General features: G+C 40.4%; 1 protein-coding gene across 16 annotated transcripts in view; it reads right to left on the bottom strand.

Moving 5' to 3' along the window:
- Positions 1-26,769, bottom strand: part of rap1gapa (RAP1 GTPase activating protein a) — a 61,220-nt gene that overhangs the window by 9,156 nt on the left and 25,295 nt on the right. For 7 of the 16 annotated variants that reach the window (XM_074643567.1, XM_074643551.1, XM_074643555.1 and 4 more), the window contains 15 exons: positions 20,380-20,473; positions 11,786-11,821; positions 10,666-10,713; positions 10,192-10,230; positions 9,895-10,086; positions 8,105-8,208; positions 6,579-6,657; positions 6,425-6,478; positions 5,424-5,507; positions 4,324-4,424; positions 4,018-4,147; positions 2,119-2,274; positions 1,968-2,039; positions 1,768-1,854; positions 1,519-1,659 (listed from right to left, as the gene is read on the bottom strand). In XM_074643567.1, the coding sequence (XP_074499668.1) occupies positions 1,519-1,659; positions 1,768-1,854; positions 1,968-2,039; positions 2,119-2,274; positions 4,018-4,147; positions 4,324-4,424; positions 5,424-5,507; positions 6,425-6,478; positions 6,579-6,657; positions 8,105-8,208; positions 9,895-10,086; positions 10,192-10,230; positions 10,666-10,713; positions 11,786-11,821; positions 20,380-20,473 (1,417 nt within the window). Of the gene's footprint in view, positions 1-1,518; positions 1,660-1,767; positions 1,855-1,967; positions 2,040-2,118; positions 2,275-4,017; positions 4,148-4,323; positions 4,425-5,423; positions 5,508-6,424; positions 6,479-6,578; positions 6,658-8,104; positions 8,209-9,894; positions 10,087-10,191; positions 10,231-10,665; positions 10,714-11,785; positions 11,822-13,743; positions 14,043-14,545; positions 14,838-20,379; positions 20,474-24,435; positions 24,820-26,769 lie in introns of those variants that run through there. The other 9 variants (XM_074643552.1, XM_074643554.1, XM_074643561.1 and 6 more) reach the window with 8 other exon arrangements.

Below are 26,769 nucleotides of genomic sequence, written 5' to 3'. Positions count from 1 at the left end.
GCACCAAGTGGCTCACAGATGTCTGACCACACTGAGTTTAAACACAGCCAGGAGAGGTTTTAAAGCCCAGCGCACCTCTTTTGCAGACATGGAACAGAGTGAAGAGGCGAAGGCATCTTATAGTGAAAGAAATCTATCCATCCACTTTGATATTAGGACATACAAAGACATGACAGAATCATATAAATAAGGGACTAGTGACTGAACACTGGAGCATGTGGAGAGCACAGCAGCATGAAACAGCAAGGCATGAGGAAGAAAAGCTGGGAAGCCAAGAGTGGTGTGTTCCAGCAGGACAGAGCAGCAGAGCTTCTCCTCAGTCAAATTACTGTAATAGAGATTGAGGGAGATTGATAAACCCTTACAGCCCACAGCTTGCATGAACAACAACCATTCGAGACTGCCAGAGAGAAGACTTTACATTCAAGGAAGAAACATCGGACAGCTGGCACAAAAACTGGTTACTGTATTATTGTAGATGTCAATTTTATACGGTTCCTGTGCAGTAACAATGATCTCATAGTCTTATAATGACACTTAAAGGTATAGTTCGACATTTAGGGAAATGCGCATGTTTGCTTTCTTGACGAGAGTTAAGGCCTTTACACACCGGGGGCATGACGAATAAACAACACAAAAATGCGAATGCATCTACGAATCTTAGATGTCTAAGGCTTTTATTGTGAAAGGTAAGAACAGATGGAGAGGATCTGATCTGCGCTGCCTTTGTCACGGTGTAATAAAGTAATAAAGTTTGCCGTCATGGTTCAGACTACGGAGCCTCAGTGTTGTTGTTTTGCTCAGAAAAATCAGCCTTGTTCCGAAAAAAAAGTACGTAGCTTTTTCGCCACGAAATATTTGCATCTGTGTGAAAGTATTCATGACAAAAAGAACAGTTTCAAAAAAATATATTGATGTGTGAATTAATTGCACGAAAAAAACACCCCTGTTGTGTGACAGGTGGAAAGAGCTAGCCTAACTAAGGTACCGGCGCAGGGCCGGGCACTTCTAACCACCACACTGGGGCCAGTCATATATCTTACGCCACCTTACGAATGTGGGTTCTTTGGTCTCAAAAATCGTCTGGCTGAGCTAGGCTAGCTGGTTCCCCCTGTTTCCAGTCTTTATGCTAGGCTAAGTTAAGCTAACAGCTTCGAATTTAGCAGACACACACGAGAGTGGTATCAATCTTCTCATCTAACCCTCGGCAAAAAAAAAGTCAATATACGTAATTCCCAAAATGCCAGACTACTGCTTTGACATGGCATGGAGAAGCTCGGATTACAACACAAACAGAGGGAGAGTGACTTCACTCTCTGCTCAGGTAGACATTACTCCTCTATATCTATACATAATGCTCTGAATATTGTATAGAGCACCTTTAAAATTGCCATCAATGTAAATAACAGTGTTTTTATCTCAATGCTAGCATAACTAAAATGTTTTTGAAGCAGAGAGTTGCAGGAAGTGAAGCTGTCAGTTTGGTGCCCCAGCCTCAGCTGCTGCCTCTCCAGTTACCTTGAAGGACTCAAAGAAGCCCCCTCCTCCCGCACTCCCGTTTTCCAGCTTGTCGTCGTCTCCTCCAATACCCATCATGGCCTGGCTGTTCACATGGAGCTCCTCATAAAGGGTCTCTAACAAGGCGCACCTCGTTCGCTCCTTACACACACACACACACACACACACACATAAATGCAAAAAGAGGGAAATTAAACAGGATATTTTCAAAATGCCACAAATGTTTGAAATGCTTTGCAACAAACTCACCTCTAATTTGGCAAATTTCTCAGCTTTGTAGCAGGCGTACTCTGCATTGATGAGCTTAGTAAAAAGGAATTCATGGAATTCAGGGCTCTGGGAAGAGAGGAGAAAAGAGACAAGACGTCATGTTGTAAGCTAATTGATGACCACGAGGAGGAAAATGCACCGGCTCAGAGATGCAGTTCTCAGGTTGTTCTTTCTCTTACTTTTTTAAAGACAGCGGGGTTTGGGAGGGCCGGGCCAAAGAAAGGTACATCATCCCGCGCTGTCACTGACACCTAAGGATTAAGAGTACATTTGATCAAGTGTTTACCACAGGAGGCAAAGTCAGCCCATATAGTGATGGAGATAAGTTACCTTGTAGAGAACATTGTCAGTGCAGGGGTTGACCACTTGGACCACAATGTAGGCGTGAAGGAAGTTGGAGGCGATCATGTCAGGTACAAAGGGAGTGTTTTCCTCTTGGAATAAGATGGCCACGATGTCGTTCCCTATGTGCCTCTTTCTCTGCAACTGTAACACACCGGCCACATATGGCAAATTAATTTAGAGGTAAATGAATGCAAGTTATTGTAGGATGAGATAAAGCATTGGATGATATGTATGAATGTTATTTGTTATCTGCGGTTTTCAGAAAGGCAAAATTATGAGAACAGTTTTAAAGGGAGTACCCTCCGCTCACTCCTCCCTTTGCAAGACTGCGGTAATGTGAGGCACTGAGTGCAAAACCTTGGTAACTTCGTTCGCCTCGCTCAGAGGCCATCCTTACCATAGTAATACTATTTTAGGAGCAACCAAAGTCAGACGGCGGCTGGTGATACCACAGTTTTACACTCTGCGGCTCACAAGCGCGTTGGAGAACGACGGTGGCCTTCAGGTAACATAAAAACACAAAAGGCTCTCTCTAGAGCCAGAGTTTGGTTTGTCCGTTCTGGGCTACTGTAGAAACATGGCGATGCAACATGACGGACTCTGTGAAGAGGACCTGCTCCATATGTAGATATGAAGGGCTCATTCTAAGCTAACAAAAACACAACGATTCTCAGTTTCAGGTGATTATACACTAATGAAAACATAGTTATGAATACTATATTCCATTTCTGCTAATTGATCCCCAAAAATGTTACACACTGTTGCTTTAATGCTCCCTGGAATTGAATTTGGAAGACAATAAGTAAGAGACAATTTTGTTGCCATTCCTACTAATTGTTGATGAAGCCCAGTCTAATTCAGTCAATAAATCAAACTTTATTTATATAGCACCTTTAGAACAAATCAAACATACTTTACAAGTGATTGGCAAATAAATTGACAAATGTCATCATGATCAACAGTTACTCAAAGTGGTGAAATATTGATAAAAGAAACGAGTAAAATAGATTAAAAAATAGTATAAATAATAAAACCACTAAAATTGTAAAACACTACATGAAAGCCAGACTATATAGATGGGTTTTTAGTTTACGCTTCTCAGATCCTCTGGAAGGCTGTTCCAGCAGCTTGGACGCTACTAAAAGAATACTTTTTGAACACCAATGACAACACAAAGCTAACAGGCATATTGTCAACTAAACACAGCTAATATGTGTATGAAACATATACATGTGTGAAACTACTGAGGAAAAGATAATAAGTATACAGTATTTGTGTTTAATAAAGAAGATTAAATGACAATTGTTTTCCTTATTGTATAACCCAACCCTGATATGTGCAGCATACAGACTACAGGCATTATAAATAATTACAAAGAAGTGCTTACTCCGCATTTTTCCTTCTCCCTCTTGCATAACTGCATGCATGTGAATTTGTGAAACACCACCAGGGGTTGCTGATTCTCCTGATGACGGCATGTACAAGCACCGATTGGCTCAAAAGAGACAATGCCTGACTACTGCTGAACATATAGACTTGGCCTCATCTGTGTTTATACAAACCAAGACAGCAAATGGTGTGAGAGCGTGTGTTAATGAATCAGTGTTTGTGTGAATATATGAGGTGTAGAAGGAGGAGGACTTGGCCGTGTGAGCAATGTGCTTTAATTCACTGTGAGGGTTCTCACATATGCACACACACTAAAGCATAATTTTAAAGTGATTTGTGTTTACTACCATGTTTTTTTTTGCAAATATGCTGCAGGTGTTTGGCACAACAGGGAGGAACATGCAAAATATGGCACTACAATAACCAGAGGGAACCTGTCTGACTGCTCGCAGTGAATCATGAAAGGTGGGTTAGTCTGGTATTGTATTACAGTACCTGCTGGGTGTCCCCGTCCGTGAAAGGCAGCTTCGTGGACACATGGAACATGACCTCTTTGTTGCGGTAGTTGCAGTAGACGGATTCAGTGCCAGTCTGGCCGTGAGTCACATCCAACCCTCCGCGGAAACTGCAAGCACATAGAAACCATGTCTAACAAGATACTCTGCGCCATCACTGCAGCACCGTGACCATCATTCCTGACTGTAGCTAGCCTGATGTTATGTAAATTGCAGTTGGCATAATGTTATGAAATGTATGCTAGAGTATATATATAGTGCCTTCGAACCAGAATTAGATCCTCACCCTTTAAAGTTGTGCAGCTCAATTTTCTCTCCTAGAAACTCCAGGAATTCTACAAAGGCAGGACTCTCGTCACTGTTGCCAAACAGCTCTTCCTCTGAAGTCTGCAACCAGTAAAAAAAAAAAAGCTCATAAACATCAAGGCTCGGAGGACAAAATGATTTCAGCAGCAGCAGCGCTGGGGAGGATTTGTACGGTAGACTGTGTACAATGTTAGTGTCCAATAATAACAGCACTTGTGTCTGCTTTACAAATAAACAGGAAGTAAGGACAATGTCTGAGACGCAAAATGATCACAAGAGGTAAGATTTGCACGGTCGAGTGCCGGCAATGACACGATGAGTATTTCTGTGAGGTGTGTTTTTTACTTTAACAGATCATTAGGATCAATAACTGGAAGCAGGGGAGTGAAGTGTATCCGGCACTCTTGTTCAAACACATTTGCATTTCAGATCAATTAGGATGTAGAACAGAAGGCTTAAAGATTGTCTTTGTGCAATAATGATCAGCTGTGACGGACAGTTGATCATCTATTGACAACACAAACACAGAAACAACGCCTGAGAAGAAGCTTCTGTTGCTTATTCTGTTTTGCTTCCTGTATGCCTACTCAACCATCATGCCTTTCTCCACTTAGCATCCCTCCTGAATAGAAAATGCCCGGAAGGATGAGCAGAGGGCCCTTACTGACTTTGTATTATGGCCCTCGGCTCATTTACAATGTATTTAACAATGTATTAAAACTACGGCAGGCTTTAAGGAATCGCCGGTGCAGATCTCTCTACACCAAGGTCTCCTTTCAAAGGTACAAGAGCCCTCAGCAAAGCATTCAATAGCTCCTCTGCCCCCCCCCCACATGGTAAACAAGAGGCTGTGATTGCCTCAGAATATGAGAGGGGGTGTTGAAGACAGCCACGGTTACTGGGCTGGACTGAGAGCCGTAATTAAGACGGAGGAAGACTGAGCATAATCAGCTTCCTTGAAGAAATCAGAAATTACAATGTGTGGTACATTGTCATCCTTCACGGACTGATTACAATGAATATAAAGGATGCATGCACATCTACAGAGCATCTCGTTTACATCCAGATTTTATAGCTCACCTGACCAAACTTTTGATAAACGACCCCAAACTTGAAATTGTTGCTAATCACATGTTCATCGAAGGTGACAATAAGTCTTGAAGCCTGTAAAAAAAAAAAAAAAAAAAAAGATGTAACGAGAAACATTAAAGGATAGGTTCACAGTTTTTAGTATAATGAATAAGCCAGCATATTTTCACAAATAACTCAGTTAAATAAGGGTTAATTTCGACCAAATCAGAGTTCGTGATTGTTGGAAAGACTAACCAAGACGGTTTTGGAGAGATTTATTTTGTTTCTGTCAAGTTTGAATGAAGTGTGTTTTACGATGCTCCTCTGCAAATACAGTATATCTGCAATCGCTGGTTATTGGGCTGACGATGGCCGGTTGGAATTTTTTTTACATATGACCCAACCCTAGTGGGTATCTTCCAAAGTTATCTTGTTTTTGTTATAAAATTCCCATTTGTTTCCCTGGATAGTGTCTCCTATGGGCGCCTATTGTTTTAAAGGGGACATATCCTGCTCATTTTCAAGTTTATACTTGTATTTTTGGGTTTATACTTGAAGATGTTTACATGAATTAATGTTAAAAAAACACATAATTTTTCTCATACTGTCTGTCTGAATATACCTGTATTCACCCTCTGTCTGAAACGCTCCGTTTTAGCGCGTCTGCTCTGATTGGCTTGCGAGAAAAAATATGGTTTCCCTTTGCAAAGGGGTCGGTATATTCTAATGAGCCTGCATGTGACATAGAAAGGGGAGCCTAATCTGAATGGCTTGTTGAATCCAATGTTTTTCTGATCTAGGCAGCCCACAAAACTGACTGGGTTGTTTTATTTCACAGTTTGTGGGTTGGTAGTACTCCAGATATCCAAATGTATGAGCACAAGCACTGACAACTTTTCATGATATTTCCCCTTTAAGACAGATTTGAAAAATTGCAACCCTATCCTTTAAATCATCAGATGCGTGGGACTGGAAAGGACATATACTATACAAACCAAAGCAGATCTTACTTTTGGATAAAGGACAGGAAAAAAGCGGTCCACATTGACCTCTTCGAAGACAAGCTTGGATTAAAAAAAGAGAGAGAAAAAAAAAATGTTTACGATGTGTTTCGATACGATCACAGCAGATTAATCTCTGCATAGTAAAAACAGCTCTTTTTACCTTGGCCATTTGGACCACATTGGGAAACTCTGTCAGACAGGAAATGGGGATCACATCATGGTGGGTTTTCAGCTTGGTCCTGGTGAAGTCATAAAACAATCAGTGTGGTTTCAAAGCCATATAATGTGACGCAACATTTCTCAGAACCTATCAGATGGGAAAGAGATGATCTGGTATATGGACCATCATCAAACTTCCCCTCCCTCTCTCCCTCCCCACCCACCCGCTGGCCTAAATAGTCCATCTGTTACTCTGCAGTGGAAATGACAGTGCTGTTGACACTCTCTCTAGCTTTATGACTCTAAAGATAACACCCGTGCTGGGAGGATGTGTTTATCCAGTCAATACTGGGCATTTAGGAACAAAGAAAGTGGATCATTCTGCATATATTTCCTGTTGATGGTGAAAGCGCTGACATTTTGTCTAAGCCTACATGTTCATTACTTCAGATGCTGATGTGCAGAACACAGATTTATAGATTTTCCTGTGTAAATTAGATTAGCAATTATATCCAAAGCTGTTACATCAAGTGCACCACTCTTGTTGACTATTATTTCACATCAACATTCTCCAAACCTGAAACCTGTACATTTGTCTTTAACCTCTTCCACTCCTTGAGGGCGCCTGCACCCTCGACTGACTTTACTGTCTTTCAAAGGCTGTAGCAGGCTCAGTTTTAGAGCTAGATTGAACGTATCACATGAAAACTGGTACCAACCATGTCATGGTAGCATGTCGGGAACGAGGCTAAATAACGTTCAGACGTTAGGGAACATTTTGGCGAGGAAAAATTGGCATGGACATTTTCAAAGGGAGCTGCACGGTGGTGCGACCCCTAACGGGATAAGCGGTTGCAGATGATGGATGGATTTTCAAAGGGGTCCCTTGACCTCTGACCTCAAGATATGTGAATGAAAATAGGTTCTACGGGTACCCACGAGTCTCCCCTTTACAGATATGCCCACTTTATGATAATCACATGCAGTTTTTTGCATGCAGTATAAATGTGTTATTTTCACCTATTCTAAAATGGTGTTTTTGAATATTTCTGCATACTGGGGTCCCTAAACAGTCTTGGAATTACATAAATTGGGTATGACTGGAAAGTTGAGACTCTTGTAGATACAATGAGCCCAGTTGTATTCATGTGTGATGACGTTAGTCCCCATAGTAGCCACTTCCTTGTAGTCTCTGTTTGTTTGTCTTTCCGTATGTCCTTCACATATCTCGAGAACCGATCATCTGATCTATTTCACACTTGGTGGGTGTATTACTGGTGACCCAATGGAGTGCTTTGTCGAATGTGGTGCAACTTGGCCAGATGGTGGCGCAATAACAACAAACTTAACGTTTTTGCCTGTAACTTTTGAACCGTAAGTCTCAAAAACAAAAATCTAAATATTTCCATTCCAATATTTACAATACTTTATATTTCTTTCATGTGATTCGACTTTAATGTTTTTATATGTGTGAAACAAATCAAATAGATTAAATTGCGACATTGTAATCCCCCATGTATGCATTACCTGAGCATTAGTCGGAGATGTTCCTGGTCACCAATCACATCGTATTTTAGAGAGAACACCAGATGTCCAAGGGCGCTGTCCACTGAATAGTAATTAAAGTGCTCCTGAGGGCACAGTACAAGGATACGGCCATTAGTATCTGTCATAAACAGACACACACACACGCATGACACACATGCATGCGCTCCAGTCATTACCCATATCCTCCCAATCCGAGTACCATTTCTTCTTCTGTTGCTCTTCTACTACAGGCTGATCAAATTTGTTCATATTATGCGTGTGTAAGAGCAGGTGGCAAAGCCTCATGCATCTTCATTAGCAACAGTGTACGAGGTGCCAAACAGTGAGGCTGGTCGCTGTTAGTGGTTTATTCTACTGGGATACGCTCATTGCTTATTCATTTCATTACTATAATGAGCCAGAAGTGAAATTGATTGTGAAATATTGTATGAGAGTAATGAGGAGGAAGGAAGCTGTTACAGTATAATGAATATGGCTTCAGTAATATCACTTTGAAAGAACACACCTTTTTAAACACGTGTAGAACTGACTTTACTGCTAAACAAACGTGACTGTTTGTTGTTTCCTGTCATTATATTTAATTGCATGATAGCAAACATTGGAATTGAACATGGGGAAAAACTATGAACTCATCTGAAAAATCGAATTAAAAGGTGGGACAAGATGAAGATTAGATCGACTCTTGTTTTGGATGTAGAATTTGTATTACCAACAGAAATTAAGTTTAACAAAGAATGATTTATATTGACATAAATTATGTTTAATATTTTTTTTACATATAATTTGTATTTCTGCATTGAAACTTATGAATGAATGGGTTCAGAAATCATGCCCATGCCCATGCATCTGGAAACTGGAAAGAAATAATAGGGAAAATTCAATCCATGGAGGAAACTACACTTAAGTTAAGAGGGAATTTACGACTACATGAAAGAAGGACTGTCAGTGTTGCAGACTTGGCGACTTTCTCTCTACATTTAGCAACTTTTTAAATACTTTTTAATACTCTAGCTAGTTTCTTAAGATTACCAACCCTAGCTTTAATGTTGTTCTCTATTCTTTTTATATTTTGGCTACGTTCCAAATCGCTTACTTTTTCTTTCTACTTATACTGAAGCTGCCCTTACAAAGCACGTACTGTTGCAGGCAGTATGCATACAATTGGGACATGCTACTTCATAATAAAATTGCACCTTGAACTTTTTCCCTCTTGCTCATATATCCACTGTGCAGAGGATTGTGGGTCAGAATAGCCAGAACAGCATGCTGGCTTGCATACTGCAAAATGTGACCAGATGTAGTAGGACATCCTGGTATTTTTTGGCATACTACATTTGACATACTATGTATTGGGACATACTAGTTTGGGTTAGTATGTGTATTGGAACGCACAGTAAATGTCTTGCCTGAGTTGTCTATTCTTTGTTTTCGTCTTAAAGGTGCAGAGTGTAGGATCTGGCGGCATCTGGCGGTGAGGTTGCAGATTGCAACCAACTGGTGCAGGAGAACTACAGTGGCCAACGCGAAAATGTGAAAATCCAAATGGCCTATTTTCAGATGATTATAAACTAAAGAAAGCATACTTATTAATATTAATCCGACAGATCCCCCCAAATGTTACACACTGTTCCTTTTGTGTTTTCATAAAAGGTTGTCTTTGAGCTTGCTTCAATTGTAACAAATATTGTTCTTTCAGTCTATTGTTTGCTTTTTCAAGATGACAATAAAAAAGAAAAAATATTTAAAAAGTGATGTGTGTTGTGGCTAACCTTGCCCAGGAAGTGTTTGCGGAAGAGTATAGCCGTTGGGTTACATTCCAGCTTGGTGCGGGTGTTCGGAGACAGAGGCTGCGGTGGTTCTGTTTCCGCCGCATCACTCATCTCATGGTTCATCCCTTCAATCCAAAAACCCCCGAACTGTGGCAGGAGGATGAGAGGAAATGGACTTTTTCTGCCCAACACCTGTCCCAAAAAAAATGCAAAATAACAAGGGTTGAGAGACGGCGTAAATGTGGGTCATTTCAGGACACGAATGAAAAGTGTTACTGCAGTACATCATCATCCTACCTCATGGACACTTGGGTATGGAATGTAGTCCTCCTCTGTCTGAAAAAAGTAGGAAAAAAAGCTTTGTTTTCTCATCAAAGAATAAAAATAACCACGCTGTCCAACTCTATAATCCCAAAGGACACTGATTCAGAGAAATTGCATAACTGTTATGCAATGAAAATCAGTTTGTCAACAACATAGGAATCAATGCATTGCTTGATCAAAGTATTAAAAATTAAAAAAATACCGCATTACATTATTGTCTGTTAAACTCTTTTCACCATTTCTGACTGCAAGAGCATCAGAGGATCCTGAATCCCAACTAACTCTATTGGTATAAAAATGATGGCAAGGCTTGAGAGCATTATGAATAATACTGCGTGCTGAAGTAATCAGCATGTCTGGCAGAGCAAGATATGGCGAAGGAGCCGTCGTGAGACAATGACAGCGGCATGTGAATAACAGCGTGTCTCTACACACGGAGAGTCGTACCTTGAGAGGGGGAGGAAAAGTGCATCGCTGCTCATCCATCCTGTTGCCCTACAAGAGGAGAGGGTGAGATAAGAGAGAGAATAAGGGTCACGCTCAGTCATCAACAAGGCGACTGCAAATACAAATATCTAAAATTCAAACACTTGTCGTTGATTAGACATACAAAACAATTTACATAATAATCATGTCTTAAAAGACCACAACAAAACAAACCTGATTACATAATGACAGTTTTCCCAAGAGATGCATATGCAGCAGGCAACCAAGCAAAGTCAGTGAGGGACGGATTAAAAGATAGAGACAGAGATACATTACGTACAGCGAGAGAAAGACAATTAAAGGATGCTAAAGAGCCGGCATTTGGGAGTGACTGAAACGTCTGTTAGCACACAGAGGAAGTGCGGTAATAAGACCCCATGGATTAAAAAAGATGCCGAGCTAAGTGACAACTCCTACACTGGACCTGAGGTGTGTGAAAGAGAGGAACAACACAGAGAAAGAGATGCAGCGATACTAAATCAGGTCTCGGCGTCACGTAAGACGATACATCACATCGATATGTTGTCTGACTGTGGAAAAAAACACAGTCCTGCATCACACCCCCTGCTGCAGAGGAATATTTCTTTTTTTAAATATTCAGTTATGCCAACAGATGCAGCCACTGAAAGTTGTTATGACTGTAATTAACTTTTGAAAACAATAACCAATATGTGCTCCATCACTGATGCACACACATGCACAAAACCAGTATGAGTTTTGATACGCTCTATCATACTGTAACTCCTGTTTCGCATGGGATCGCGTGATTAAAATAAACATCCTTTCAGAGCCGTCAGAAACCAGGAGACAGTCTTTGAGGTGAGATAATAAGCTTATACAGCGCTGTCAGCCAGTGTTACAACCAGAATGTTAACAAGCTGAAAAACACATATAATTCTCTGAGGCCACCAGACTCAATATCCTTCTCATGTACAGAGTGTACACATGTATGGTAGCTCGAGAAGGAGAGGGTCAAAGTAGTACTGCAGAGTTAGGAAGAGACACACTCTCAGACTGGTTAGTTGCTTGGTGAGTACACAGCTTATAGAGACAAAACGGGAAGATCGACTCGTCATCTTACCTGCATCTTTTCAATCATTTCAAATAAATCTGGGGTCTAGAGAGAGGAGAGTGAGATGACATGTTTTGAGTTCATTTGTTGGGTATATTCACAGCAGTGAATATGATTGTTAGAGTTCAACCCTGTTTAGCACTTGTTATGTGTTATTGTTTGGGGTCCCACAGACTCCACTGCTGTGTAAATAATGATAATTGCAAAAGTATGTTTATCTTTTCCTCTGACCAAATTAAAACTTAATATGTAAACTAGGGCTGGCAAAGTTAACGCGATAATAACACATATAACACAATAACACATTAACGCAACTTGTGATTTTTAGGTTGTAGCGGGCTGAGTTTTAAAGCTAGAGTGAAGACACGAAAAGGAGGCTAAATAACGCTTCAAACTTACTCCAAATTTTTGGTGAGGAAACTGGCATGGCCATTTTCAAAGGGGTCCCTTGACCTCTGACCTCAAGATATGTGAATGAAAATGGGTTCTATGGGTACCCACGAGTCTCCCCTTTACAGAGATGCCCACTTTATGATAATCACATGCAGTTTGGGGCAAGTCATAGTCAAGTCAGCACACTGACACACTGACAGCTGTCGTTGCTTGTTGGGCTGCAGTTTGCCATGTTATGATTTGAGCTTATTTTTTATGCTAAATGCAGTACCTGTGAGGGTTTCTGGACAATATTTGTCATTGTTTTGTGTAGTTAATTGATTTCCAATAATAAATATATACATACATTTGCATAAAAAGCATAGATAAATAAAGCATATGTGTACACTCCAATGTTGATAAGAGTATTAAATACTTGACAAATCTCCCTTTAAGGTACATTTGGAACAGATAAAAAATGTGCCATTAATTTGCGATGAATCGCGATTAACTATGGACAATCATACGATTAATCACGATTACATATTTGAATCGATTGACAGCCCTAATATAAAAAAGTATTGAAATGGTAACCCCTTCCTTTGCCACAAACTGGGCTTGGACATTTCATGGAGATGACATGGAGTGACCATAAAGCATTGTTATTACACCAAATAAGGACACATTTCATGGATTATTCATAGGTTATGCATGAACAAAATGTAATATCCCTTGTGATTACACACAAGGAAATGTGCTGTATATCATTCTACATCGCAGTGTTGTAGTCAAGACCACCTAAACCAAGACCGAGTCATTATGACTAAGACCAGCGTGTATGGACACAATTACAAGACCAAGACTTTGAGGGGTTGAGATCAAGACAAGACAATAAAATGTACGATAAAGTGTGGAACATGCAAAACACTCCTCAAATTGATCTGAAATATCCACATTCCCATGAAAACACCCACGGAAAACAAATGAAGATTCCTCTTCATTCACCTCTTTCATTGCCATATATACAGTATATGTGTGTATTTATAAATGTACCATGAGAAATGTCTTGATAAAATAATCAAAAGACATTGCAGAGGTGAATTTTATGTGTGGGAATTTTCCTTTCTTTTCTATGACCAATCATAGTAATGATGTTAACAAATAAATCAGACAATGCACAGGCAGTTTAGTGAGATCACCGCAGTTGTGGTCTTGAAATAAAATCCAGAGTCCTCTTTGTCTGAGGCCAAGACAAGACCGAGTTAAAATACGGTCGATTCCGAGAAGAGACCAAGACCTTCAAAAAGTTTCGAGACTGGTCTCGGGACTAATACCGATCTTGACTACAACATTGCTACATAGTGGCATGACTTGCTTGGGGTCAATTTGACCCCAGAGAGGTGTAACTCCCTGTTAGACTTCATGAACAAGTTATAAAACTCCAAAGACACAAATCCAAATAGACTTATTTGGGAGTTTGGAAGGATAGTGACGCATAAAAAGTACTGTCAACACTAATCACAGATATATATACTGTATATATATACACAGTTCACTCTTATATTTACTTATAATTATTTTAATCATCATTTTACCTGACTGCAGCATGTGATCTCCTGCCTCTCCCTTGTGGTTTGTCACACTATTACACAGCCATGTGTGTATGTGACAGACTGGCTTCTCCACGTTAAATACCTGCTTAATTCTTTAGATCCCAAACACAGCTGTTGGGGTATTGTCCTTTAAATTTTCAAAATTTACACGCATCAGTGGAGCATGACGACTCTGACCACAGTGAATTACAACAGTCCGTGGAAACGTCGGCCCGGAGTACTCAAGTGAAGCCTGAAAGGTTCAGCCAGTAAAGCCTGACAGAGTCAAACAGTTTGTGTACAGAGCAATCTCGCCTTAGCTTTCCGTGTGAGTATGAGTAAAGTCCTCCACCATGTGCAAACAATAGTCTGCCACGAACCCTGAAAGCAAATAACTCCAGCTTCCAACAACATTAACTAGCGATTAGGACAAGAGGAGCTGAGCTGCATATTGTATTTGGACTTAAACAACAACTGCATTAATCATGAAACCGTAAGTCATGATACACAGAACCAAAAAGCATGGGTGTTTCTGACCAAATCCTGTAATGTTATCTGTTTGTTTACACCAAAAGAAACACCTAGAATAGAACTAGAAATGTTCCCCTAGAAACATACATCTTTCTTCAGCTCAGCACTTCAATAAACAAGCAACATGAACTGTCAGCTTTGCATTTGCAACTTTAATCTCAATTTGGCGAGCCAGTTGTCCAAGCCTCTGCTGAAAATGCTGACAAATTCCCTCCAAACTTTGCCATCTAGTGATGTTTACCATCCAGCATGTTTCTAAAGTAAAGCTACTTACATAGCTGGGTTTGTTCCAGCGCGTCTTTGTCACCATTGGAGCATTGAAGTGATTTTTAGCCATTTTTGACTTCCCTCAAACCGGCGTCCTGCAGCAGCTTCAAAAGATGTTTCTCGACCGACTTCAACAGGTTGGGATTAAACTGTTGTGCCTTTGTCAAATTGTAGACAGTTGACTGTGTCCCACTGTGCCACCCGAGGTACAGCTGCATCCCCGCTGACTGCCACTATGACTGACAAAGACTCAGATCAGACAAAGTTAAAGACAAGATCCTGGGCCTCTCCCAGTATGTGCTCTGAACATACAACATTATCAGCAAGTGCATGTCTCAGGTTGCATGCAAAGGCTGCTGCTTGAAGTTTAGAGCAGTAATCCTCTGACTGTCTTGTCCTCTGCTGATCCCTCTTTGGAAGAAATCCAAACCACATATCATCCAACTCTGTCTTTATCACCTTATCTTGACTGAGGCTGACAGGTGGCCACTGGTGGAGTCCAACTCTAAACACTCTCATAGACAATCTCCTGTTCACAGGGGAGCTATATGGGCCATCCCACCAAAAAATATAGAATGGGTGCAAATGTTAAGAAATGAGAAGATCATCAGCTGTGAACAAAATGATGTGTAAAATAAGGAGGTGGGTAAAGTAAAAAAGCAACAGAAGGCTTAAAAAGATTCTAGATAAACACACAAACTGCAGTGGAACCAAAGTGGAGACAAACAGCCAGTGGTGGAACAAGTATTCAGATCCTTTACTTAAGGAAAAGTACTAATACCACACTGTGAAATCGCTCCACTACAAGTAAAAGTCCTGCATTCAAAACCTTACTTAAGTAAAAGTATGTACTGTAGGTATAATCAGCAGAATGTACTTAAAGGCAGGGTCAGTGAGATTGAGAAATGAGCAAGTGTACACTAGATTTTTAAAAATGATCCAAACAAAAAACCCAGCCCAGTGTTGTCAACTCTTTTCCGATGAAAGTAGCAGCAGCAGCTCCAAAGGCTGCTAAATCTAGTGAGAAAGTCGCCAAGTCGGCAACACTGACAGTACGTCCCTTCAGGCCAAAAATGATCATTATGAACATAACGAACATGGCTATTGTTAGTACTCACAGCTGTCAAGCTAGCAGCTTTCGGAAGACTCTGGTGATGCACAATGAGTGCACGGGCAGAGTGAATGCAGACAATCAGGCAGGTAGTCAATCATTACATTCAGGTCGAATGAAATGAATGGACGGGTTTATTACAGTCCTGCGACAGTCACAGATAACAGAATTTTTTTCTTTTTTCTTTTTGTCAGAGCATTTGATTAATTGATTGCTGTCGGGATGTAAAGAGAATTTCAGATACTATAACAAAACAAATTCAAAAATCTTTACCAACCCTACCTTTAAAGTACAAAAAGTACATGCAATGTTCCCTGTCAGTGTTTTACTATTATAGATGACGTTTCTGGATTAACATAACTGCTGCATTAATGGGTATGTTGCATTTTACTTTGTATTATGCTAATTGTAACTTCTTTATAGACTGTTGGGTAGTTTAATCTACAGCAATGCATCATAGTCCATAAGATCATCTCATGTTTGTAGCGTCGCTGTCCTGAGAGAACCACGTATCTCTAAAAAGTCAGCTTTTCATGGTGTCAGAAAAACAGCCCTGTTTTCAGCTTTGTGATGATGCATTTTCTAGCTGATCCAAGAGGTTTTTCAAATAGCTTAATTAGAACAATTCATCCTTCAGTTTGTCAGAAACATTTGGAGATGAGTGATGATGAGTACAACATTTACCTAGTAGTGGAGTAGAAGTAGAAAGATAGCAGAAAATGGAAATACTGAAGTAAAGTACAAGTACCTCAAATTTGTGCTTAAGGACAGTATTTGAGCAAAACGCACTTAGTTACTTTCCACCACAGCAACCAAACATCTCATTTTAGAAGAAACTAGAATTATCATCTCATGATTGTATGCAACCGCCAGCCATTCAAGTTGCAGTTTACATCCATGTCTGTCCAAAATGTCATCACTTCATCATTTTATCCTGTTAGACATTGTATGAAATTGTCACGATAGCATATGAATTCTTGAGTTATGGCCAAAAACGTGTTTCGTGAGGTAACAGTGATCTTTAACCTTTGACGACCAAATTCTAATCAGAATCAAAGTGGACGTTTGTGCCAAATTTGAAGAAAGTCCCTCAAGGCGTTTCAGAAATATCGCGTTCACAAGAATGGTACGGACGTACGATGGACGGACGGACAACCTAAATATACAATGCCTCCAGCTATGGCTGTTGCCGAGTGGAGGAGGTGTGGGGCTCCACAGGGAGCCTGGCTAACAGTGCATGTGTTAATGCTCAGACCTTTAATTATGAGAGCAATTAGGCTCTTCATTATGACAAGAGGCAAATTAAATGCACAAGACCTTCTCTCTCCTTCAGACTTCTGAGCGTCCTCACAGAGCTCATTATAACGTTGATCAGCTCCAAAAAACTGAAGAATATCAGAAGGATATAGTAGCTTATATATGTTTGTCTTTTTCTTTGATGATCAGTACGTCTGGTTCTTAGTTCTGCTTTTGGTTTCCAGCTAATTTGCGGTTGTTTAGGGATCCCACTGTCATCACAAGTTTATGGAGCGTGTAGGACTTCTGAGAAAAACAGATTGTATGGTAACACTAAAATATACATTGTGAGGCAGCACTGGACAGTGTGTGTGTACGTGTACTTGGTGTGTATCCTGAAGATGTTGTTTTAAGTGAGTTATTTTAAGCACAGGGTTACTATCATCTCAGGATTGTCTCGTCTTGTCTTGAGATATATTCATTGTTTATTTTTATTAGCTTGTGATCAGGAACTGTGAAGCAAACTCTGAAAATGGTGACTATTTTGAGTGTGTGTTTGTGTAATATCTCTCAGAAATATGCAACATTAATAATATGACAGTATAGCCAGTGATGGAAGTACTCAGATCTTTTACGGAATTAAAAGTATCAATACCTAAATGTAAAAATACTCTGTTACAAGTAAAAGTCCTGCATTCACAAGCTTACTTAAGTAAAAGTACAGAGGTGTGAGCATTAAAATATGATTAAAGTACCAAAAGTAAAAGTATTCATTATGCAGAATGGCCCATTTCAGAATAATATATATTATATCACTGGATTGTAATTAGTGATGCATTAATGTGGAAGCATCTGAATCTGCAACTAATAAATCTAGTTGAGTATAAACTAGCACAAAATGGAAATACTCAAGTAAAGTACAAGTTAAGGGTGTCGCTATATGCCCGATGACCAGTATTGACGATAACTGAGATATTTAAAGAAATTAAATATTGATATAATGTTCATAATAAATAAATAATAATATCTTGTAATAATTTACAAAAAAAGACAAAACGCACAGTAAACAAAGTTAAAGGTTAATATGATTGATAACATTATTTTTTTGTTAAAATTTTCTATAGATATCGCGATAATATTGTTATTCTGAGTTCTTTTGGCCACGGCAATCCTGTAGAGAAAATCTGATATTGTGACAAGTGCAAGTACATCAAAATTGAACCAAAGTACAGTACTTGAGTAAATGTACTTAGTTACATTCCACTACTAAGTATAGCAGTGTTGTTAGAATTAGGCAGTGACCATAAGACCTGGTGGGGTTAATTGCAGATTGACCTGGTTTTCACAGGGCTCTGATTAAAGTGATACACTCCTCTCAGTCTTGCCCACTAAGCCCTTATTATTATACTACACACATTAGTACATCACATTACCATGCTGTCCCTCAATACGCTCATCAAATATGCTCCTTCATGACTTCCAAATCAAAAAGGGATGAATAAAATGGGGTTACAGAGATCAAATATTAAATATTACTGCAGTTTAACTGCTGCTGAGTGAAACCCTTTAGAGTGTAAGTGTTTTCTTCTGTCCAATTAGGAACCAATTCTGCTGTTTCTCCTCTATGATGTGACGACAAGTGGAGGAAATACTGCAATACCTTCCTCTGTGCTTTTAGTGGATGTATTTGGCTCCCATGTCACGCAGATGCACAGAAGTTCCCAAAATCCTCTCCTCATGTCTGACTAATCGTAACCAGTGAGTCTGCGGCACCTACAGATGGTGCGTGCGTTGCAGGGATCAGGAGTGACTATTTAACAACCCAACCTCCAAATTCTCCTTTAATCCCTTACTCTCCCCGCTCCCGCTGCTCTACTCAGATCAAGTCAGATTGCGAGAAGCGTATAAGCTCCATCCAAAGTGTGAGAGACCTTATGAAAGCAATCTGATGTGAGTGAGATTGTATCCATTTTTAATCACCACCCAGCTCAGCTTTGTTCAGTTTCGTAGTTCCCAAAATATCCCTGGCACGTTTTTCACGTCAGTCAGTCGCTTGTTATAGCGATAAGACGTGCCAGAAGGTTGGCATGAAGATTCTGACAGCAGGATGGATATGATGGGTACTGTGACGATCTAAATGGATTTATTGAAATCATTTCCTCACGTTCTGCTCTTTATAAATCTCCTCATATAGTTTCCTCTGAAATGAAGCACGATAGATCAGGCTAAGCTGATTTATCAATGCTAAAAAATCCTTTTTGAATGAGAACGAGACTCTCTTGCAGTAAAAGTATATGGCAGAAAATGTATTGCAGGCTAAAAAACACACTTTGGAAGAGCCGAAATCTGCACATTTTGGATTATCCGTATAAAAAGCCCACAAAAATTGATGATTATTTTTAATTGACGCTCAAGTAAAACTCGCTTATTGCTTAAGATGGCATAAAAAATAACTAATAGAATACTTCAGAAATTACATATTTTTAGGCCAACCAGGAAGTTAGCATCGCCCTGGGTTCCCTCGACAAAAAGCCAATGGGATTAAACCATTAGGTTTTGGATTATTGCAGAAAATAAGCTCTGTGACAAACAAACGTTTATGATACTTACACGTTTTGTTCGGGAAGATAATCTCCACAATTGAACACCACTTTTATGATTTTTGAAGTGTGAATCCAATCACCAGAAGTAAAAAGCTAACGCGACAGTCGCATAAACGAGTATACACAACGAGGCTGTAACGGCAGACGAGTCGGCATGATGACGTTTTGTAGACTAATTTAGCCACTTGTTAGCAACAGCCTTTTTTAAGACACATAAAGGCTTCAAAATTCACAAGTGGGATATTTATTGACATTTTATATCGTAGAATAAAACATTAAAATCTCTTCAGCTTGTGTGAACCACAGACCTTTTTCAAAAAGACCATTGACTTCCATACGAGGGAACCGGAAGTGCTAAAATGCGAACTCATTTCTGGGTTTTAGGATTCATTCCTGTAGCACTCTATTGAACTCCACACAAAGACAGATTAAACATTACTCACTTTCCAATTCAGTGACATCCTACATGATGGTGGGGGAGAAGAAGTTCGTCTTTTGATTTAAAAAATGAAAATTGCTCAGACAGGCCGTACTTTGTTTGCTTTGACGGCATGAAACTTATTAGGCTTTGGATTGAGAAACTGTCGTCATCAAGCTGACAATTTCCTGCTTAAAATAGATTTATATTAATTGAATGAGGCGAACATAATCATGCCAGACACGCAGCTCCCTGCTCCCTAATTACATAAGTTAAACAAAAGAAGACAAGAATAAAAATCAAAGTAACACTGCAAACAGAAAGTCTCATGACAGATCTAATACAGACAGAACCCCGAGCCAGTGTATCCAGACAGAAGCAGGTGTGGAGACGAGATGAGCAGAGACGCCTAACAAAGTTCACACAGAGGACCATCTGATAAGGTCAGGGGTCAAAGTGCAAACTCCTCCTACCTTGTGGATTGGCGAGGTGGTGTATGGGACTGTGGGCTGGAACAGCTGGGGCTCTAGTGTTGCAGAGATTCGAGGGTCACTCCCATCTTGTTTCCTACAATCAGACAGATGCAGGAGAACACTCGGTCAGAAAAGGTCACTCAGTTTGAGATCAAGCAGGAGGACAACAAAAGGCAACGCCTCGGGGAAATGTTGCTGGTCTCGTTTAGCAGCAGAGTGCATGTGTATGGACTGGTGGTCTGAGGCACTGCAATGACCTTTAGCCCACAGGGGTTCTTGTTATTGAGATTTTTATATTAACCCATTTGTGCCCACAACAGATTTTTTTTCTTCCTTTGATGAAAGTGTTCTCTGGGTTTGCCTATGTGAAGAAATTCTCAAAATCGGTCAAGCTCTTTGGCTGAAAAGTGAGTTTCTCTTATCATACTATATCTAGTCTTTGGGCACATGGAACAACTGTTTTTTCAATAGACTCCATTATATTTTAGGATAAAACAGTATAATCCCATGTGCCCAAAGACTAGATATAGTAAGATAAGAAAATAGATGTATCTCAGAAACTACAAGGAGCACAATCAAGTATTTGGTATCTATGAATTCATAAGAGGTTGAATATTAAACCTGCAGTAAGCAGAATATTTTTGGCATCACTGGGCAAAAATTCCATGATAACCTTTCAGCATATTGTAATTCAAGTGTTCTGAGAGAAAACTAAACGTCTGCACCTCCTCATGGCTCTGTTTTCAGACAGTAAAACATCTAGCCCGTGATGGGAGACTTTGACCATTTACAGGTCATTTCAGAGAGAGAGCGTTTCTATTGGCTGTTCCTTCAACAGAGGCAGCTGTCATCACTTGCGAATTCCGATCAAACGGTATAATGAATCAAATATAAATCAACATTCTGTTACTGTAATGCCTATCTCTCACCTCAAATGTTTTCAGAAACATCTTGTAGTGTAATGAGAAAGTTTGCTCCGGCTGATGGGCGGTGCTTGGAATTTGGTATTGATCAGCACTGCCTAGCTTGACCATTGATCGAAGTTCGCGAGTGATTGACAGCTGCTCAGAGACGGCAAGGCTCATGCTCGGCTCTGATTGGTTGTTTTCTTGCATCTTGCAGGTGCCATTAGGAGCACCGGCTGGACACAGACACACATGATTTTTTTCAGATTACCTGTCTCATGCACTTCTGTCAGGATATAGTGCCTTTTTATAAAAAATATATATTTGCAGTGTCATATGTACAGTGTAAAAAAATATTTCATATGGAAAACATTTAATAAACACAATGTTATCGTTTTTCCTCATTTTTCAAAATCCTGACTTTGACTATCAATAAAGGTGTGATTTTTCATGTGATCTAAAAATTTAAAAGTTGTACTGTTAGAAATTGCCCAAGACTTTTGACTAATCAGAACAAATGTTGTGGCATTTTTCCTTCATCATTCTAGTCTTTGGACATAAATGGGTTAAATAATCTGAATTATCTTCTGTGTTACTGATCCCTTCTTTTTTATTTATTTTCTAGAAAGTGAAGCCCATAAATGAGTCAAATCTGCCCTGGTTGCATTTTAAGACAAAAATTAAGACCTCTAATTTATAGCACAAAAAAATAAATAAATAGCTGCAATTCAAGTTAAGACCTCTATGAATCAATTCAAGAACTGTAGCTATCCTTTATTTTCTCACATTCTCAACAGAATCATCTGTTTTGTCTAATATGCATAGATATACATGTTTTAGAGGGTTAAACCTGGTGCCCAGATGCATTCCTCACCCTTAAATACATTCAATTTTAGTCTAAAATGTCTAAGAAATAGCTCTCATAAGTTATGTCCGACACACAAAAGGTCAATATATGATTTCTTCGCTTTATTTATAAAAAAAAGAAAACATCATTCCCAAAAGATATCTATCCCTCTGCGTAGACACTTCATCTCTTTTAGTGCATAAGCTGCTATTCACAAACACTTCAGGGATCTGGGGACACAATGCCCACATTTATTCAAACAGAGCAATCTCTCTTCTCAAACCCAGGAGAGTAGCACACTACTAATGCAAAACCCAGCAATACTACTGTCACGCATCCTTTGCTCTAAACTCAATATCTCTACCAGCTAGGGCGACTTTATCCCCACAGGACCACTGATCAATACCCCCGCTGGATACGGCGCCCTATTGACACTGACAGCAGTTGGCACCGCAGGCTTTCAATTTGTTTGATTAATTCAATCTATTTGAAAACGCACAATGTGATCGATCGGCATGAAAGTGGATCTGAAATGCTCATGAAAGCAGGGATAATGCAAAGTGAAAAATGTATATTGATGTCTGTGATGATCAAAGGAGGCTTACAGCAGCCACAATAAAAATATGCACCATATTTCTGTATCTACAAAAGTGATCTCCACCAAGCAAAAGGCACCAAGCTGAGAAATATCATTCAATAACTCAATGAGCTGGAAAAACGAATCATTTTTCAAGTAGATAGTGTTGCTGACACAGTAATTGGTTATGTGGGTGAATGTATGGAGCTGTGTTGATTTCTGTTGCTGCTGAGGATGTAGATAAGACAAACAGCTGCTCAAGAGGGACAGTGACCGAGATGGAAATCCGTTCACACTTTCACAGAATCAGAATCGAAAGAAAAAGAGAGTGTGAATCATTAACACACAGCAGCGCTGCCTGCCTGCTATATTACACAACCAGTGAATCTTGAAGCAAAAGCAAAAATCCTGCAAATGAAATGGGAACAATTCCGAAAGTGAACCTTTTCTCAGCAGGCTCAATAAACATGAAGGAGGAGAGGAGCCCCAGCAGCGGCTATCCCTCTGGGAGAACAGGATACGACGGGGCATCAGCTGCCCTCGACTCTTAATTAGACCTGATGCACAATAGATGAATGCAGGACACACACACACACATACACACATACATACATATGGATGTGAAAGAAAATGGTTTCATTTCTAGCAGCTGTTTTAAAAATAGATATTTTATTATTAGGGCTGTCAAAGTTAACGCAATAACGCGTTAACGTTTTAACGCCACTAATTTCTTTTAACGCATTAAGGCAAACAATATTTCTTAAAGCTAGAGTGAAGATACTTGTATCATCTGAAACTAGTTAACCTCAGGAATCCAACCAATGTTATACTAGTTTGTCACAAAGGAAGTTAAATGATGATTCAAATTTTTCAATAAATCCTGGCGAGGAAAAACTGTCATGGCCATTTTCAAAGGGGCCCTTTACCTCTGACCTCTGAAATGGGTTCTATGGGTACCCACGAGTCTCCCCTTTACAGACATGCCCACTTTATGATAATCACATGCAGTTTGGGGCAAGTCATAGTCAAGTCAGCACACTGACACACTGACAGCTGTTGTTGCCTGTTGGGCTTGAGTTTGCCATGTTATGATTAGAGCATATTTATTATGCTAAATGCAGTACCTGTGAGGGTTTCTGGACAATATTTGTCATTGTTTTGTGTTGTTGATTGATTTCCAGTAATAAATATACATATATTTGCATAAAGCAGCATATTTATCCACTCCCATGTTGATAAGAGTATTAAATACTTGACAAATCTCCCTTTAAGGTACATTTTGAACAGATAAAAAATGTGCAATTAATCATGATTAATTATGGACAATCATGCGATTAATCACGATTAAATATTTTAATCGACTGACAGCCCTTTTTTTATATTTTAAAAAAATAGAAGTAATACTTTGTATGCATCTGTCTGTCTAAAACACACAGTACATAATAACTATATAGCCTCACATACACTGACATACATCTATATTCCACTCTGGCAGCATCAAAACACACATCAGAGTAAATGAAATGTCCATCACAAACTCATCCCTTCATCACAAGCATGTTGTGCCTGCACACATGACATGCTGCTGTTCACACACACCTGCCTGTTCTGCAGCGTGGCATTACCACGTAAGCCCTCCTGCGGATCAGTTTGCATCACTAAGCCACGGCTTCATCCCAACACCACAACAAATTACATAACACACCCCAGCTGGTTTAGCAACGCACCGCAGAAATCAGCCGTGTGAAGAAGTCACAGCGTGTCATCCGAGGGGGGAACCTGATGTCCTGTCGTGGAGCGGAGCAGCAAACTTATACTCACACAGTGGCAGCTGGGCGCTTCTCCCTGGGAAGTCCGGACACTAGTGACCAGCAGCACTCTGGCAGATGACTCACTGTCTACGCTTTCTCTTCTAGTTAAGCTCCCTCCCTCTCTGTCACAGTTATCTGCTGTCTCCCTCTCTCTCTCTCTCTTTCTGCATTTACTCTTCTCTCTCTCCAGCTTCACATGCTGCTCTCCATCAGTCGTTTACCTGCTGGCCTCACTCTCACACACTCCCAGTGAGCATCCTCTTCTGACTCTCCTCCCTCGTTCTCTCTCTCTCCTCCCACACTGTCTCTCACACACACATATGCGCCTTCCACTTGTCACTTCCTCTCATCTCCCCACCCTCTTTGTCTGCTCTCAAAGCTCACACACAAGCATGACATGGTGCTTGTCCGGAATCCCGTACTCTAAACACCCACCCCCAATCAGCACAGTTCAAAGCGGGGAGACCCTCCTCCCCTAACAATCCATTTAGGGGACAACTGAAGTGTGCCGCTCAAAGAGAAAGGAAAGCTTAGGGTAACGGGGGTTGCCTTCAATCCCCACACTGCCTCTCGAGCCAGCTAGGGCTGTTGCTGTGGCAACCACATCAGCCACACGTGAAAAAAAAAACACAACACCCACATTCAAATTCATGTTCATTATGATACGACTCGAACAAGGCGATTATGTCCAACATTAAGCTCCCCAAAGGTGAGCAGACGTTGCAGCCTCGCATAATGCTCAGGATGAGAAAGTGTGTGTGGAAATGTTTTTAATTACTGTAATGAGTCTCGTTCAATCCCCAGTGAACATGTGCGTTTCCTCCACTAAGCTGAAAGCCACAGCTCCCAGCAGACCTGTGACTAATGTCACCAATACCGCTTTCTCCTGCTAAACCCCTGCTAGACAATATTCTATGCAGCAAGAGTGTCGACTCATCTGTCCAGCTTCTCAATGCACAAGTATGGACCTTTAACTAAAGTGTGTGTGTGTCTGTGTGCGTGTATTGTTCACATTGTGGAGACATAAACCTGTTCACACAGTCACATTGTGGGGACTCGCCTTCCAAATGGGGACAAAATGCACGTCCTCATAACGTAAATCATTATATATTAGGGTGAGGACTTGGTTTAGGGTTAGAGTAAGGTTAGGCTAGGGTAAGGGTTAGGATTAGGCAAGTAGCAGCTTTAGGGTAAATCTTCAGGAAATGAATGTAAGTCAATGTCCTCAAAAGTCATGAAAACATGACTGCGTGTGTGTGTGTGTGTGTGTGTGTGTGTGTGTGTGTGTGTGTGTGTGTGTGTGTGTGTCTCTGTGTGTGTCTGCGTGTGTGTGTGTCTGTGTGTGTGTGTGTTGTACGTGTCGGACATGAAGAGATAACAAGGGATTACAGCACAGTCCTCATACTGTGCTCCATTAAGAGCTGTGTATTGTAACAAACAAAACAAATAATCCTCTCACTGTCCAAAGCTTACTGGTAAAAAGAGAAAAGCTGTATTATATCACTGGACAAAACTTTAATATTGTCCAGATTAGAGGCGTCCTGCTGTGTAGTACAGTAATCTCTCTCTATCTCTCTTTTAAACCCTCGAGCAAAGACTGCAGATATTATGTATATATATTTTTTTTGGGGGGGGGAAGAGATCAGGCCCAGGGGGTGTGGTATTTAAAAAATGAAATTGTTTTCCGTGAGGGCTTTTGTCAATAGTGTAGATAAAAACACATTATCGGATAATAGCGGGCACAGTGATGTTTTAATGGGGATCATTGTAGCTGGTTCCTATCAAATCAAAACCACATGCAATTGGCGATCTGGGACCTCGCTGAGGACTCAACACCCATGTATGCTGACGAAATAATAAATAATGGAAGAAGAAGAAAATCCTAAACCACGTGGAGCTTTATTTTTATCTCCTGTGAAGAAAGATGGTTGGTTTTAAATTGAGAGTATCCCTCCCTTGCTCCAATATCCCTTGCAGAAGCCCACAGTAAATCCCTCCCAACCGGCCCCCGCCACCACCGCCACCGCCAGGGATTCCCATCCCATTAGGCTGGTGAAATGGCCTGTGGTCACTCCGCTCTCCTGCCCCCCCCCCCCCCCCCCCCCCCAACCCCCCACCCCTTATCCTCTTGAGAATTGCTGCTCTCCTGAAATGTCCCCATCTCCCAGTCCACCCTCACTCACCGCCTCTCTTACTTTCAGCTCTTTAGCAGGTATTCCTCAACCACGACGAGTTAGATAACAATACAAG

The sequence above is a fragment of the Sebastes fasciatus genome, chromosome 8, assembly GCF_043250625.1.
Source record: "Sebastes fasciatus isolate fSebFas1 chromosome 8, fSebFas1.pri, whole genome shotgun sequence".
Lineage (NCBI taxonomy): Eukaryota > Metazoa > Chordata > Actinopteri > Perciformes > Sebastidae > Sebastes > Sebastes fasciatus.
This window is presented reverse-complemented; position numbering and strand designations above follow the sequence as displayed.